This window comes from Dama dama, chromosome 15 (genome assembly GCF_033118175.1).
Source record: "Dama dama isolate Ldn47 chromosome 15, ASM3311817v1, whole genome shotgun sequence".
Lineage (NCBI taxonomy): Eukaryota > Metazoa > Chordata > Mammalia > Artiodactyla > Cervidae > Dama > Dama dama.
Genome location: NC_083695.1, coordinates 42,408,613 through 42,423,576, shown reverse-complemented (window position 1 = coordinate 42,423,576; position 14,964 = coordinate 42,408,613). Strand labels below are relative to the sequence as shown.

The following is a 14,964-nucleotide window of genomic DNA, read 5'->3' as shown; positions in this document are numbered from 1 at the left end:
CCTCAGGTTGTCAACGCGTGGCTCTCTGATGGAAACCGTTGGCTCTGAGCAGGCAGAACTACTTCCTTAAGAAACAACACGACTATTTCGGTCCAGGACGGTCAAATTCACGACTGCCGCGTGCCGGGAAGGAACTCAAGCGGCAGTCTCGATGGGCGTGCCGGGACGGCACAGAGGGTGGTCTTGGGCCCCGCTGATGGGGCCTGCTGGCAGGGACCCGAATGTCCAGGTCTCCTCCGGCCCCCGTGGGCAGGCGCAGCGGGGTCAACAGGGGAGAGCTGAACGGTCTGCAGAGGACCCAGAGCCCCAGCGTAACGATAAGTGGGGACCTGCTCATCATTGGAGCGGCCCCATCAGAGACCGGCCAGTGTGCCTGAGGGATCCACCCGAACCAGTGGGACGCGCAAAGGCCTGTGGGAGCGGGGGCGGGGGGTGGGGGGGCGGCCTTTCCGCTCAGAGGAGGGGGGATCAAGGCCCCACCCACTCCTCCCACCCTCCCAGCCGCCCAGATGCGCAGCCTACCGTAGGGTGCGGACAGCGTTTAGGACCTCAGGGGCCTGTGGGAGGGAGACCCAGATCCTGTACTTGGCGGGGTCCGGCACAGTTTGTTGGCTGTGTTGGCCAACTCGGGGAAACCGCGTTCAAACTGGACGTTGGAGGAGGGCGACACCTACAGGCCGAGACAGGAATGACACCTGGAAAGCCAGGACTTGACGCCAAGGGCACAAAAGGGATGGCCCAGCCTCCTTTGTCGGAGAAGGAAATGGCAGCCCACTCCAATATTCTTGCCTGGAGAATCCCAGGGATAGAGGAGCCTGGTGGGCTGCCGTCTATGGGGTCGCATCACACAGAGTCGGACATGACGGAAGCGACTTAGCAGCAGCAGCAGCCTCCTTTGTCCTAAGGTGTCTGTCAAGAGCCCAGGGACTCTCCACGTGGCTCCCCACAAAACAAGCCTGGAATACCGAGGGGCAAGCTCTTAGCAGTCATTTGGACTTGAGTTCAAATCTCAGCTCATTGCTTCCAGCCATGTGATGCGGATTAAGTATTATTTCCTCCCTGAGCCTCAATTTCCTCCTCTGTAAAATGGGGATACCATTTTGTAGATATGGTCTCTACCATAGAAGTCGCTCTGTGACAGTCCCTTGCACCCTCTCCTGGCTGGTCATCGTCCGCAGATCTAGATGGCCCAATCGGAGCCCTCCCTTGGGAGTCCCACACTGAGGCTAGCAAGCCACCGTGCCCAAAGGCCAGGGAAAAAGCGTGAAATTGAGCTGAGTGCCTGGCTGCATCTGGTGAATTTCAGGGCCCTAGCAGGAACATAGCATTAATCAGCAGGTCCTCACAGATCATCTATAGGCTACAGAAGGGGGAAGGAGCAGGCAGAGACCCAGGGAGGGTGCCTGGCCCTCCAACAGATGACCAGCCTTCCAAGTTTTCCTGGGACTGAAGGGACCTCTCTCGTGGTGAGACTTTCAGTCCAAGAGCCAGACCGAATCACAAGATGGCCAACCTCTGGGCAGTCAGCACAGGATTGTGCTGAGACATGGGCTCTGGAATCTCACCACACAGAGACGGACACTTGTGCCCATGGGGCTGGGGCTTCCACGGGCCAAGCAGATAATGAGCACTGTGCTGGCCAGGAGCCCAGCTTCCAGGGCTGCAGCCTGACCCCTAGCAGGCCCACCCATAGGAGACCTAAGGAGTTCCCGAAGCAGGGCCCTAGGGACACTCATGCATTTGGAAGCCTTTTTGCTGCCTCCTCAGCACATTAACTGGCAGAACATCTAGTGATTTTAAGTAAAACACTTTATGAAGGTCAAATTCAACATTTCTGCCTGCTGCTACCCAAAGGTTTAAATTCCACGTTATCATATATTCAAATGTACTACAACTGTAACCAGTTACTCATCTAGAGGACATTCACCTTTTTGTCGATTTTCTTGTCTCCATGTCCCTGGCCTTGTTTTAACAGGAATTGCTATCCCTGGAGCCTTTGAGAATATGACTGGTCATTTTCCTACAGATGTCAGTGCTGAGGACTCTGGGGGGCCCTCCATATGTACCCCATCTGCTTCAGGTCTTGTTAGCTTGCTTCTCTAGTCCCTGCAGCTTCAGGTCAGAGGGTGGGTCACCTGGTTTCCTCAGGGAGCAAGTGAAATGGCATCTTCTCAGGAAGTCCTACCCCAATCAAAAACAAAATTACACATTCACACTGATGTGTGCTTTTTTTTCCTCTAGCACACATCACCATTTAAAGGTCTATTTATCTTCTATTCTGTCTTTCCCACCAGAATGTACGTTTCATGAAGGTAGGGATTTGTGTCTTTTTTTCTCCACACTGGTACATCACTAACACCTTGAACTGGGGCAGATAGAGGGCAAACACTTTAAAAATATTTGTTGAAAAAAGCATGCCAGACCTTCACAAAAACACAGAAGAATCCCCCAGGAGTTATGAGACACTTTCCTGGCCCCTCACAATGGGAATTCTGTGCACTGGGTCAGCCACCTATGGGCTCCCTGAACCTTTACTCTGGGCCTGGACCTGCCCCAGATGTCTTACAAGAAACTCATTTCCCCCCAGCAGTGTGCTGGAAGACCTAGATGTGTTAGACAAGGATGCTCAGCCCAGATGAGAGGACGTACCAGCTAAGTCGCTTCAGTCATGTCCGACTCTTTACAGACTGGTGCCTGTCACACTTCTCTATGGGATTCTCCAGGGAAGAATGCTGGAGTGGGTTGCGATGCCCTCCTCCAGGGGAATCTTCCTAATCCAGGGATCGAACCTGTGTCTTTTATGTCTCCTGCATTGGCAGGAGGGTTCTTTACCATAGAAGCCAGTCACCTTCCTGGCTTCTATGCTGTGTCCTCTATGGATAGCTTTCAGATCTACCCCCCAATGCCATCTGGGAAGCCCTGATAGGAAAACGGAAAAGCTGCCAGGAGAGCACATTGAACCCTCACGTGAGGCTAGGTCCTGGGGCCACGGGATTGCAGTGGTTTAGATCAGCCTCACAGCCCTGTAACCCTCTACAGTTGGGTATAGCTGTGGGCCAGTTCCTTAAGCTGACTGTGCTTCCTTTTTCTCATCTGTCCAACCAGGACCATGAGCTCCTCTGTCCCCGAGTGGCAGTGGGGTTAAGTGAGGTACCGTCTGAGGCATGGAGGGCCCGGCCTGGAGTGAGCGCCAGATGCTGGAACTGCTGCTACACGGGCCCAGCCCCTCTTTCCCAGGTCTCTATCTGGGCCGGGCTGGTCACCCCAGCCTCTCCTGTCAGAGTCTGGAGGCTGCTTGCCTTTATGACTCAGGACCGGACTGAAGGTCAGGAACCCCTTCTTCAGTGGTCGAGTTTGTGGCCAGCCCATTTCTCTCACAGTGGAGGCTCCCAGCTGGGGGCAAACGCTGCAGCCCCGCGAACTACGGACAGACAGACCCATGCTCAGAGGCGGGAGGAGGAGACAGGCGAGGACCGCAGAGGGAGGGTTCCTGAGGGAGCCCCCAGCCCGCCTGGGCTTCCCAGGCCTCCGCGGCACTGTCTCCGCCTCTGCTACAACCCCCTCACCCCCGCCGCAGGCAGAAGAGACCCGCATCCATCTCCCCTGCACCTGAAAGAGACTAATTGGGCCCTGTTAACGTTTTCCATCTCTCAACAACCCTGCAGGAAAAAAACTGCTGTCACTGTTCCCAGTCGACAGGCGGGAACCCAGGCTGCACCAGCGGTCCCCGCGGGAGCGTCCTTGGAAACGAAGTCGGAGGACACCTCCAGGCTCAGCGGCGTCGCCTCTTAGAAGCTCAAAGGAAATCCTGCCCTAAGACAGGCGGACGAGGAGGGGGCCCAGGGGGCCCAGGGCTCCTGAGACCCTAAGAAGTAGTCGTCCTCGGCCCCACGCCCGTCTGCCTTTCTCCTTCCCAGACGCAGGAGCTGCTTCGGAACGGGAGCCGCGCGCCCCCGTGTGGCCATTTCTGGGAACGCAGGTCCTGGAATCTGGCCACCCCAGGCTCAGAACCGGCAGGCAAAGGACCCGGGGAGAAAGCACCGCCCCTGGGCAGGAGATGAAAGAGGGGAGGTGCCTGGAGCCCTTCGACAGGACTTCCTCACTCTGAAAGACACTTGATAGAACCGGACCTCCTATGATAGTCACTCCCCCTGGGGAGCATCCTCTCCCCTTCCCTTTGGGGACTCAGGAAGCAGCTACTGGCCCAGGGGCTTCGGCCTCCCATGAGAGTTTCAGCTGGGCTGGGTGCAGGGCCCCTCCAGGGCTGCCCTGAAGGGTTGGGGCAGTACAAAAGTGGCCCAGAGTAACAGGCAGCAAGACCAGCACAGCTCACGCAACTTCTCTTGCAGTCATTCAGCGGGGCTGATGGGAGTCCCGCCAAGAGCCAGTCACCTTCCTGGCTTCTATGCTGTGTCCTCTATGGATAGCTTTCAGATCTACCCCCCAAAATTCAGACTTACCAAGGAGCAAGCCCCCATAATGAACCCTGTGCACCTCAGCAGGAGGTTTCTCACTGATCCCTCCCCAACTTCGAGCCCCAGGAAAAGGCTTCATGTACCTCTGGCTTCCTTGATATAGAGACTCACACTTGAGGAGTTACTGTGTGGGAGGCACATACACCCATCCAATAACTCAGGTGGGCATTCATCCTACCTAATCCTACCTAAGAGTTGGAGGGTACCCTTAGATGCTTTAGGAGTAGACTGGACAATCTGAAGAAACCCATCCAACCATCCAGGCCATCACGTTCAGTCCAGGCTGCCCAGGGCACATGGAAGAGCTTGATGCCATCTCTTAGATTTTGCCAAAAATTCCTATTGTCCCCCAACAACTCTCTATAAAGAAATTTGGCTTCATGTATCCATTATGTAGCGCACAGCACACTGGGATCTGTTGACTTTCACCTGATGTGACTGTGAGGGTTCCTTATTGGTATAATTGGCACAGTCAGAGCAAAACAGCTGAAACTTCTGGGAAATTGACTCGATATTGTAACACACCACATTAGGAAGAAATGGAGTCACAGTGATGATGAGCTGTTATCTGATTGGAGACTTGGGGTTCCTGTGAAAATGTGGGCACTTGTTTATTCTTGGGATTTTGATAATGGACAAAAACTTCATGCTGCCTCCAAAGGAAATCTGCAGAGATTGGCCTCTGAAAGCTATGACCAATGCAAAAGCAAATGAGAGTATGCCTTAGTGGGTAGACCCTAGAGTATGCCCTAGACCCAGCAGAGGACTGAGAAATATACACCTGGAGACTGCAGGACATTTTACAAAAGAGAGACCTTGTTTAGGTACAGAGGGTTGTTCACTCTGGGCTCCAAAAAAAGACCTGCTTTCTGCTTCCTCCTCTCCCGCTGCTGGCAATACCTGCCTCCCACCCCACCCGACCCCCTACACCCCCTCCTAGAATTGTTTCTAGAGAACAAGATGTCCCAACCAGCAAAGCAAAGTTATTTGGGACTATTGAACATTTTAGTCAAATTCTCCATCACTAACTCAGCTTTGGTATGGTTAGTATTAGGGTCTTGAAAATCCCCTCTGGAGTCAGCCTGTATTTGGAAGACAGGAACAAGGTTTCTCCTCTTGATGGCACAGAAGAGTCTGAAGGGTCCTGGGCATCACAGGGCAACCACAGTGTCAAGTCCACCTGCTCCCTGTTAGGAGCCAAGAAGAGGATGGCAAATGGTCTGGACCGGCTCTAAGAGAAATACAACGTTAGCCTCATATGTTATTTAAAATTTTTTAAAAGACACATTTAAAGATTGTAGAAGAAATAAATGAACTTAATTTTAATGACATGTTTTATTTAACCCAATATGAAATACTTTATTTCAAAAAGTAATGAGGATAATTATTATTAATGAGATTTTACCCTTTTTATATGGAATCGGATTCTATACTTACAGGACATCTCAAATTCAGACTGGCCACATTTCAAGTGCTCAGCAGCCACGAGTGGCTCCCAGCTACTTTACTGGACTGTCAGGTCTAGAGTTCATCTCCGTGGGCTCCGACACAACTGAGCATGTCAGGTTCTCATTGCTGCTTTTGAAATCTAACTGGGCCAAAAGTACCATACACATGGGTACCTGGGCCTGAATGGTCTAGTGGGTAGTTTGCTGAAGGCTTCACAAGGCAGTCCCATCCCAGGAGAGACTGCCTGGGGAGAGGAGGCGGCTGAGCCAGGCACACCTGTTCTATTGAGACTCTAGGTTGGCCTTTCCAGTAAATGAATGTCCACACGGAGGGCACCTCCAGTGTTTTCAGCGCTGTTGTTGAATTACTAATGAAACCCAAGACCGGGAAAACTCTGGTGGTGTATTACTTTTTTCCCCTTTGATAGTGAGAAAAATGGACGCTTCTCCATGGTCTCTCGGGTGGTAAAGAAATCTGCCTGCAATGTGGGAGACCCAGGTTCAATCCCTGGGTCAGGAAGATCCTCTGGAGTAGGAAATGGCAACCCACTCCAGTATCCTTGCCTGGAGAATTACGTGGACAGAGGAACCTGGCGGGCTACAGTCTGTGGGGTTGCAGAGTTGGCCACGAATGAGCGAGTAACATTTTCACTAAAATTTTCTCTTTGCCTTGGCTACCAGGAAACTCAGAACCATGTCGACTCTGTTTAAAGATACTGTCTCCTTCATACCTCCATTATTGTCCAGTTGTTGTCCCTTCACTCTTAATTGAATGCTTTAGGGATTTTGCAGGGTTTCTCTCTTCTGAAATGTTACACAACTCTGAAGTCTTTTGGAAACGGGCAACATATGTAAAAGGACCTTCTCAAAATTTACCACTAGACGGCAGCATAGCTCAATATTAGCTTCAACTTCCCCACCCCAACCAGAACCAATTCTATTTAATAACTGTGACTTGGGCAAGTGACTTTTAACACCCTGAGTCTGTCCTATCATGTGAGAAAGAAACAGGTGAAATATATCTTAGGAAATTATAATGGCCTTGTGATTAATTGCATGGACTCTGAAACAGATGGGTCTGGTTTCAAATTCTATTGTGCCATTTCAATAGCTGTTGAGATTTTAGGCAGCTTATTTAACTTCTCTGAGCTTTACCTTCCTCTCTGTAAAATGGAGATATTAGTGTTTGCTTCATAGGATGGTTACTAGAATTAAACAGTAGTGTATAAAGTGCTTAGAATGATGACTGGTATTTTAATAACACATACAGCACCCATCAGCATAGCTGGCATGGTAAAGTACTAAGGTTTATACTACCAAGGTTTGTACTACTATGCCTGTGAGAATCTAAGATGTTTGAAATGGGACCTCCATTTGGCCCACAGGCTCTTCTGTGTATGAGGCTGCAGGATTGACTCCTGGCCCTGCTGCTTTAACAGCATACTGTGAATTAAGACTGCTAACTCGGTGTCTGTCCCCCTGTAAGCAAGAGATGTTATGGGCTAAGGTCAGAAAAGGAAGGCATCTTAAGACAGCTGAAAAACCTCAATATTAAATCTTGATTAATCACCTATGGAAATGAACACAGAATATTTAAGACTATCCAAGACTGTTGAAAAAGGAGTTCTTGAATAAAAATCAGATTATAAAAGGCTGGGTTTTCAAAAGGAAATAAAGGGCTGTAACTAGGAAGGTAACACAGAAGCAAAGCTAAGGATAGCACAAGGGAATTAAAGCCCAGAATGAAATGAAAGAAACAGGAAAGGGGTTAACTCTTAAGTTCAGAACAAGATGATGAACTAGATGAGATGGTGTTAGAAACCACCTGTGGGTCCTTAAGCTCCAGGAGACAGAGAACATGTGGTCTTCATGTCTGCACACCCAGCAGCCCGCACAGGGATGGCACAAATAACACATGCCACCAAAACTACTTAAACCCAATCAACTTCTTTCTTTGCTTTGGGGGAAGAAAAACATTTTCAGAATGAAAACTGTGGAAAAAAACAACATAACGGGAAATAACAATGACTGCACTTGATAAAGATTAAAAGGGAAAATTTTTGAGTTAACCTAACAGAATACTTGCTCACACCACCGAGGGCCTTAAAGCTGATACAGGTGTCTTACCATGTGGTAAATGCCACCGTCCCATTTATTACTAATAAAATTTCATTCACTCCTTTTCTGGCATTTATGTAACCATTTTGGGTTAACAATGTGACATATCACTGCAGCAACTTCTAACATCCTAGATATAATGTCTATCACATAGAGCTAAATTGGAAAATAAAATAAATTATTATTTATTTATTTATTTGTTGCTTTTACTCAGTGAGGGCTGGGAGTGTGTGAAATAATACAGTTTGGAAAAAAAAAAAAAAAATCAACCAAACGAACATTTTAGATCTCTGTGGAAAAAAGGTATGAGAAAAAGTACATTGTGGATGTCAATGTTGAGAAAGACAAGAACATTTTTATAATTATGAACTTTATTTTTATTTACTATGCCAACATTTTCAGGAAAGAGACTTTACATCCAGTTTTTATAATTCATTTTACAAGCAAATTCTAATATACAGTATTTACTCTGAACTGATTTTTTAAGTCAATGGGAAAAACAATACTGCAGATAGAGACTGTGGTGTTCTGTTTTTAGTCAGCAGTGATGAAGAGATTTTAAATTCTTAGGGTCAGTTTTACTTTGTTGTGGTGATGCTCTACCAAGGAGAAAGTGGGTAGCTTTCCCCCAATAAGGTTAAAACATACGATGTATCTTTACTTAACAGCACAGTTGTAGATTGGTGCTCACCATCATAATTATTTATCCAAACATACTCTTTCAAATTGCTGCAGCAGAAAAATCGAAGGGAGGTGTGAAAAGAAAGTTTTAAAATATAATTCAGGCATCAGAATTAAGTAAAATAGCAAGGCCATCATCCCCAAGGAAAAACATCAGGTATTTGTATTACAGCTATAATTATTAATGTTCAAATGTATGGATAAGCATGCAAACATAACTACCCCAAATAATTCAAAAACATGAAAACTTAAGATTGAGAGTAAACGGAACTCTGCTGCAGTCTTATTGCTCCATTGCAAGCGTGTTCGGTGACTCCAAATTACATCCTCAGTGCCCCCGAGACCAGGAATCCACCATGACAACTCCACTCAGAGAGGAAGAGTGCATCTGTGTGTCTGTTGTACCATCTACGCTACAGGAAGATTTAGAAGTGACAGCTATAGGGGGACTGTGTTCTCCTTGATGCGTCTGAGTAAAATACTTAATGGGACAATGAGACATTCAAAGAACTTAGTGCTTCAATGGAAAAAGTGACATGCTTAGAATACAACTGTGAACGACTGTCCTTCTAACAGCAACAATTACAGAGAAATTCATTTCAACAAAGAAAGCCACACCCAATAGGAGGCATTTCGATACTTCAGGCACAACTCCAAGCAATTAAGCTCATTTAAAGTGCAAATCTGATAGTTTCTCTCATATTCAGATTTTTACTTGTTAAAATACTTAGTAAGGTTCTCTAATATCTATATAAATACAATGAACAGTAGTTGTATGCCTGAAAATATTGCACAAATTAAAATGAGACTCCTAAAGAACAAAGCTAGAGGGTCTCAGTTATTAGAAACATTCTAAATTATATTAACTATATAATTCTTTAGCGCCTTTAAAATCATCTGCAGCTGTACTGATTAACTCCTTAGGCCAAGCTGTCTTTAAGGAATTTGATATGCATCCCATTAACAGCCAAATATATAATTCCACATACTCTTATTTTCTCTTTCACAAATGTGAAACTTAACACCCATAAAAACTTCTTCCTCAGGATTATAAATTCATACACTGCAACCTTCTTCACCAAAATCACAAGAACCAAGGATTTGAGTTCCTATGGAGAAGTATTTGGCACAGAGTTGACTTACAGAAGCACTACAGAGAGATCAAGCCAAATCTGAGACAGTGATTTCTGATTATTCAGGTGAGCTACTGCCCCACCTCACTTTTGATTTAACATTTACTAAGGAGCAGACTAGCATAATATTCTTGCAGTTTTTAAAGAAAACTGCAGGCAAATACTTTGTTGTTTCGTGCAAGCATCCTAGATTTTTTTCTCTTAAATATAATAGTATGCTTCAAAATTATATTGATGAGCCTTTTGCCAAGATTAAGGCTCAACAAAGGTACACAGAAATTGAACCGATGGATTAATATTTCTGCAATTTCATCAGGAATAAAAAACAGACCAGGAAAAGGATTAGAATAAACATACTGCAGGAGTAAACATTTTAATACACAAAGACATTACCCTCAGATTAGGGGGTTAAAGTAAATATTTAAAAATTTTTTCCCTAAAGATAAAGGTAACATTTCTCAAGAGTTTGGTTCAATTTCCAAATAAACCATAACCTATTAATCAGTATGTTCTACTTTAGGGAAACACCTCATTTGCTCTATCTGAGAACAGTATTCTTTCTTCCTCAAAATGAAAGACCACACGTACCCACTTACAGCTTCAGCTATGACTGCTTGCTCTATGAAGTAAAAAAAGAGCCTTCCTGATATACCTCATCACTTAGCATAGTAACAATACCTGCATTATGTGAAAACTTTCTAAACTCTAGTGCTTCTCTGGCAGAAGTGCTGTCGGATGAGAGCCTGATTCGAGATTTGGGTTGCTCATCTATTACCAAGTCCAAGAAGGGCTGGTATCTGGTGAAGTGGCAAACCCACTAAAATGGTTCCCTGACAGGGAAGGGATGACTGCGTCAAATGGCAGTAAACACCTCTTTTCAAATTTCCACTAGCGCTCTTGCTGTGTTGTTTCTCTAAAATGGGGCAATGTACATTTTATAAAGGGACCCCTAGAAATCTGAGTGACTGACTTTTTGGCCATGATCCCTTATGATAAATTTTCGGTCAGCTGATCACAACAAAAATTGACTTTGTAAATACTGTCTGTCTGAAAGACATTAATCCTAACAAAAGCAGCAGCAGATGAACGGCCTAGAGACACCATGGTTTGGGAGAACAGGAGGGCACATTGACTGAACCACCTGACGAGCGGTCAGCAGCATGATTTAGGTTAACGTGTATGGTCCCTTGGCAGTTCCACAGCTGCCTTCCTAGCACATTAAAATAAATAAGCATTTGCCATTGAAATATCTTTTAATACATTTTAATAAAACGCAATTTCCCCTTTCCAATTTTAGTTTTCTTCCCAAATCTACTTTTCAAGAAACTGTCGTTCAAATACACACCAACATAAAAGGAAAACCTGGAAAACTCAGAAGAACACAACTATTATGAATTCTAGTTTTCTCAAGATAGTCTTACTTAAATTTATAATTATACTCAAAATATTTTAACTCGTTTTGCTATAGAAAATAGTTTTAAATCCCCATGTATGAGACATTTATATCCCATCAAAGTTCTGTGCAAACATTTCAAGTCCATTATTCCAGTCTTCGGATATTAGCAGAAAGTCAATAAATATAAATATTACAATAAAGACTTAATTTAAAATATATACTGTGGAACCTCAAAACAGCTAGCATGGATCCATAAGCCTATAGGATTCAAAATGGAATTACCAGCAAAACTCTAGCACCAACATATGTTACAAATGAATATATCTTTAGGTCAGGTTTCAAGATGTATCTTCACTCAAGCCTTCCAAAATTTATCCAGTAATAAGAACAAATACAAATTATGTGTGAATTTCTGTGTGTGTGTGTTTAACAAGATGTTAAAGCAACATACAATTGGTTTATATACGTAATATGAAGCACTTTAGCCAGGGGAATTTGTCTGGTAAATAAATAAATACTGAGACTATAACAAGGAAAAATAAAACTTTCATTTACTTTCCATTAAAAGCCTGATCTCCTTTATTCATCACAGAGCTTTTGCATAGACCTTTAAAATATACAAATCACTGGCCAGACCTCTGCTTACAGACTATCATCTTTCATTATCACCAAGTCTTTAGTTAAAATAATAACCATATTCACGGAGGGACAAGTGGAAAAGGGTGAGGCTCTGAGAACCACAATTAATACAGACCTTAAAAGGACTACCTCAGCAAGCACACTTGTTGCCTGCTAAGTAGAATATTATGAATTTTCTGATGTGCAGAGGAATGGATGACATGATTAGAGCCTTCTGTAGACCTCTGAATGAGTAAGCAAACTTTCGTGTTTACCTGAGACAAATATGCTCAAATGGTATGTACTTCAACCAGGATATAAAACGGAAGAGCCAAACCAGTAGAAGCTTCCATGTTTTAATTTTAAGATTTGCAAGCTTTCAATGGAACCTCCATCATGGTAGCAAACTGCACACATAAAGCTATTACGGAACAGATTGTTTTTTTAAAAAAAACAAATTGGCAGGTGACGGCCATGCACTTAATGTATCTTTGGTTTAGGAAGACGAGAGTATTGATTAGAAGCCAAACAATCCCCAGAATTCAAATTGTCATTAGGATTCTGCATGATTTCTTTTCTTCTTATTAGTGGCCTTGGGATGCTTGTCTTGGCCTGCAAGTTTTGAGGTTCTAGTCGGGGGCTGCTTGTGTGTTTCTGTTTGAAAGAGCCAGAGGGGGGGCGGAGCTTAGACGCTTTTGGATTTGGATTACTTGCAAGATCTGTTTGACTAGATGCTGGCTGGAGTTTTGCGGAATTACATTGTGTGATTATTGGTGATTTCTTATAAGTGGGAGTCCTATTTGGAGATGTTTCAGGAACTGGAGGAGATACCAAAGAATTCAAGATGGGTGGCTTAAAAAGCTGTGAGGACTTGGGCTGAGATGTGTAGCCCTCTGGAGAAGACCGATTTCTTCCAACTCTCTTAGCCTGGTCATCTGTACTTGACTGGGGAAGTGTCTGAAGAGAAGTGGGCACAAACTGCATGTCACTGATTTGATTATTTGCCAGATGATAAGGCTCTTGAGCATTCAAGGTCGTGTTCAAGTTTGCTTCAGAAGGCGTACTCTTCACCACATCCTTAGTGAATTCCGGGCTTGAAGAAAAAGGCTGGTCTTCCAGACCATTGCTGCTTTCTTGCTGCGAGCCGTGTGTCAAGCGTTCATCTGGAGGTACAACACCCTGACGTGTGCCCTGGACCGTGCACTCACTGTGGGCCTCGGTATGCTGCGGCTTTGCTAGTTTTCCCTGGGTGTGGTCTGTGGGTCTGGGAAGGCTGCTGGAAGGCTGTAGTACTTGAGGCTATTAAAATTAAAAACAACATTAGCAACAATTCATTTTAGAAACACCACCCAGAATTAATATGTTCCAATTAGGCTGTGCTGGCACTTATTATGTTTTAATATGAGAAGCATGTAGGGTTTTTTTAATTAAAAAATAAGCTGTAATATTCAAGTAATTTATGAGACACATATGAGTGATGATGCAAACAAAAAATGGTATAAGCAGTAAACACTAAACAAGATCCAAAATCAAACAGGATAAAAGAAAAATATTAAAGTACTGGTTTATTGAAGAAAAAAGATTCCTATCTTGATTCAATAATTATTTAAAACTTGATATATAAACAGAGCTTGACAGAATGATTTCTATATAGTCATTTGGTTTAATCTCTATAAAACATTCAGATAATAACTAAGAATTTCAGAATATTACCCATTTTAAAGTTTTTTTTAAAAAAGGAAAGCTGTATTCCACTTCAATTTATTAGAAGAAGTATTAATTTAAAAGTGTCAGGTGCTGTAGCTCTAAACTTTGAGAATTAAAATTACCAGCAGATAAACACAATTTAGAATGAAGATTATATTCTAAGTTGATATGAGATCACTTACACAAAAATAGGTTAATGTCTTAAGCTAATGTTATGTTACTTTTAACATTCCTACTGAAGTTTCGGAATTTAAGGCTTTCACAGCTCATTCGTTCTGTCTCACTGCCATTTGAGGGATCAACTAAGGCTCTGTTATGGCTGATAAGTGAAAAATGGATTTACCCTTCCCAGGAATAAATGTCCATTAATAAATTAAAAATAGTCAGCTTTTTTGGATGATGTCTGAGAGTAAAACAGATTTCAAGTTGCCTGTAACCTGAACTAAAGCTCAGAAGCCTACAATAGAAAAGTTCTTGAGGCTGACATGCCTTGCACACACTTCTCTGGAGCCCACTGTGCGATTATATTCTATACAAATCAAGGGAAACATACCATTTCTATTACTTTTGGGCAGTCAGTAAAGAAAATATGACTTTTAAAGTTATCTTTCTATGGCCCAAATAGCTAAAGTATATAGGGCAAAGCCTATTGGTCCTATCATGATACAGGGATGGTTGCTATAGATGTTTTAAATGCACACACATACATACACACTCCCACATATTCTTTTTTTAAATTTCTGACATGTCACGCACTGTAGTAGGTACAGGAAAATATGAACCTGAACACAATGCTTTTCCTGTGGTTGAGAGGCCTCATGAGAAAGAGTCAGGTAAACAAAAGATGAGACCGTGTCTCAAGCATAACAACATGTAGAAGCAAAACATGCCTGATTAGAGAGGTTACAGAAGGCATCCAAGAAATACCAACATCTGAACTGAGTTTTAAGAAGAGCAGGAGTGTGCCAGTCAGGATAGAGGGCCAGAACACATGAAATACAAAGGCAAAAAAAGAACATGATAGGTTCTAGCAACTTCAAATTGTTAGCCTGAATTGGCAAGCACAGTGCTGGTGAGAAGGTGTGGGCAAGGGCCAGCTCATAAAGGAACTCACATCAGGCTGAGTAGTTTTGACTCTGTACAGTAGGTGATGGGAGACATTGAGGAATTTTAAGCAAAGGAATTCTAAGACCCAATGTCATTACAATGTCATTCTGGTGGAATCAATGAGGAAGGTAACAGAAGGGGATGAGATTGTCAAGCAGAATACCCAGACAGTATGCCACTGCTAACACCCAGGTGAATTATTAATATATGGGTTTTAAGTTAGGATATTAGTGTAAAAAAAAAAAAGGGAAAGGATTGAAAAAGATTTTGAAGGTGAAACA

At 43.9% G+C, this 14,964-nt stretch overlaps 1 protein-coding gene across 5 annotated transcripts in view; it reads right to left on the bottom strand.

Annotated features, from left to right (window-relative positions):
* Window positions 1-12,209: 12,209 nt before the first annotated feature.
* CCSER2 (coiled-coil serine rich protein 2) overlaps window positions 12,210-14,964 on the bottom strand; it is a 156,039-nt gene continuing 153,284 nt past the window's right edge. For 3 of the 5 annotated variants that reach the window (XM_061161954.1, XM_061161952.1, XM_061161953.1), the window contains one exon: window positions 12,210-13,168. In XM_061161954.1, coding sequence (XP_061017937.1) covers window positions 12,350-13,168 — 819 coding nt within the window. In that variant the 3' untranslated portion in view covers window positions 12,210-12,349. The remainder of the gene's footprint in view (window positions 13,169-14,964) is intronic. The other 2 variants (XM_061161956.1, XM_061161958.1) reach the window with 1 other exon arrangement.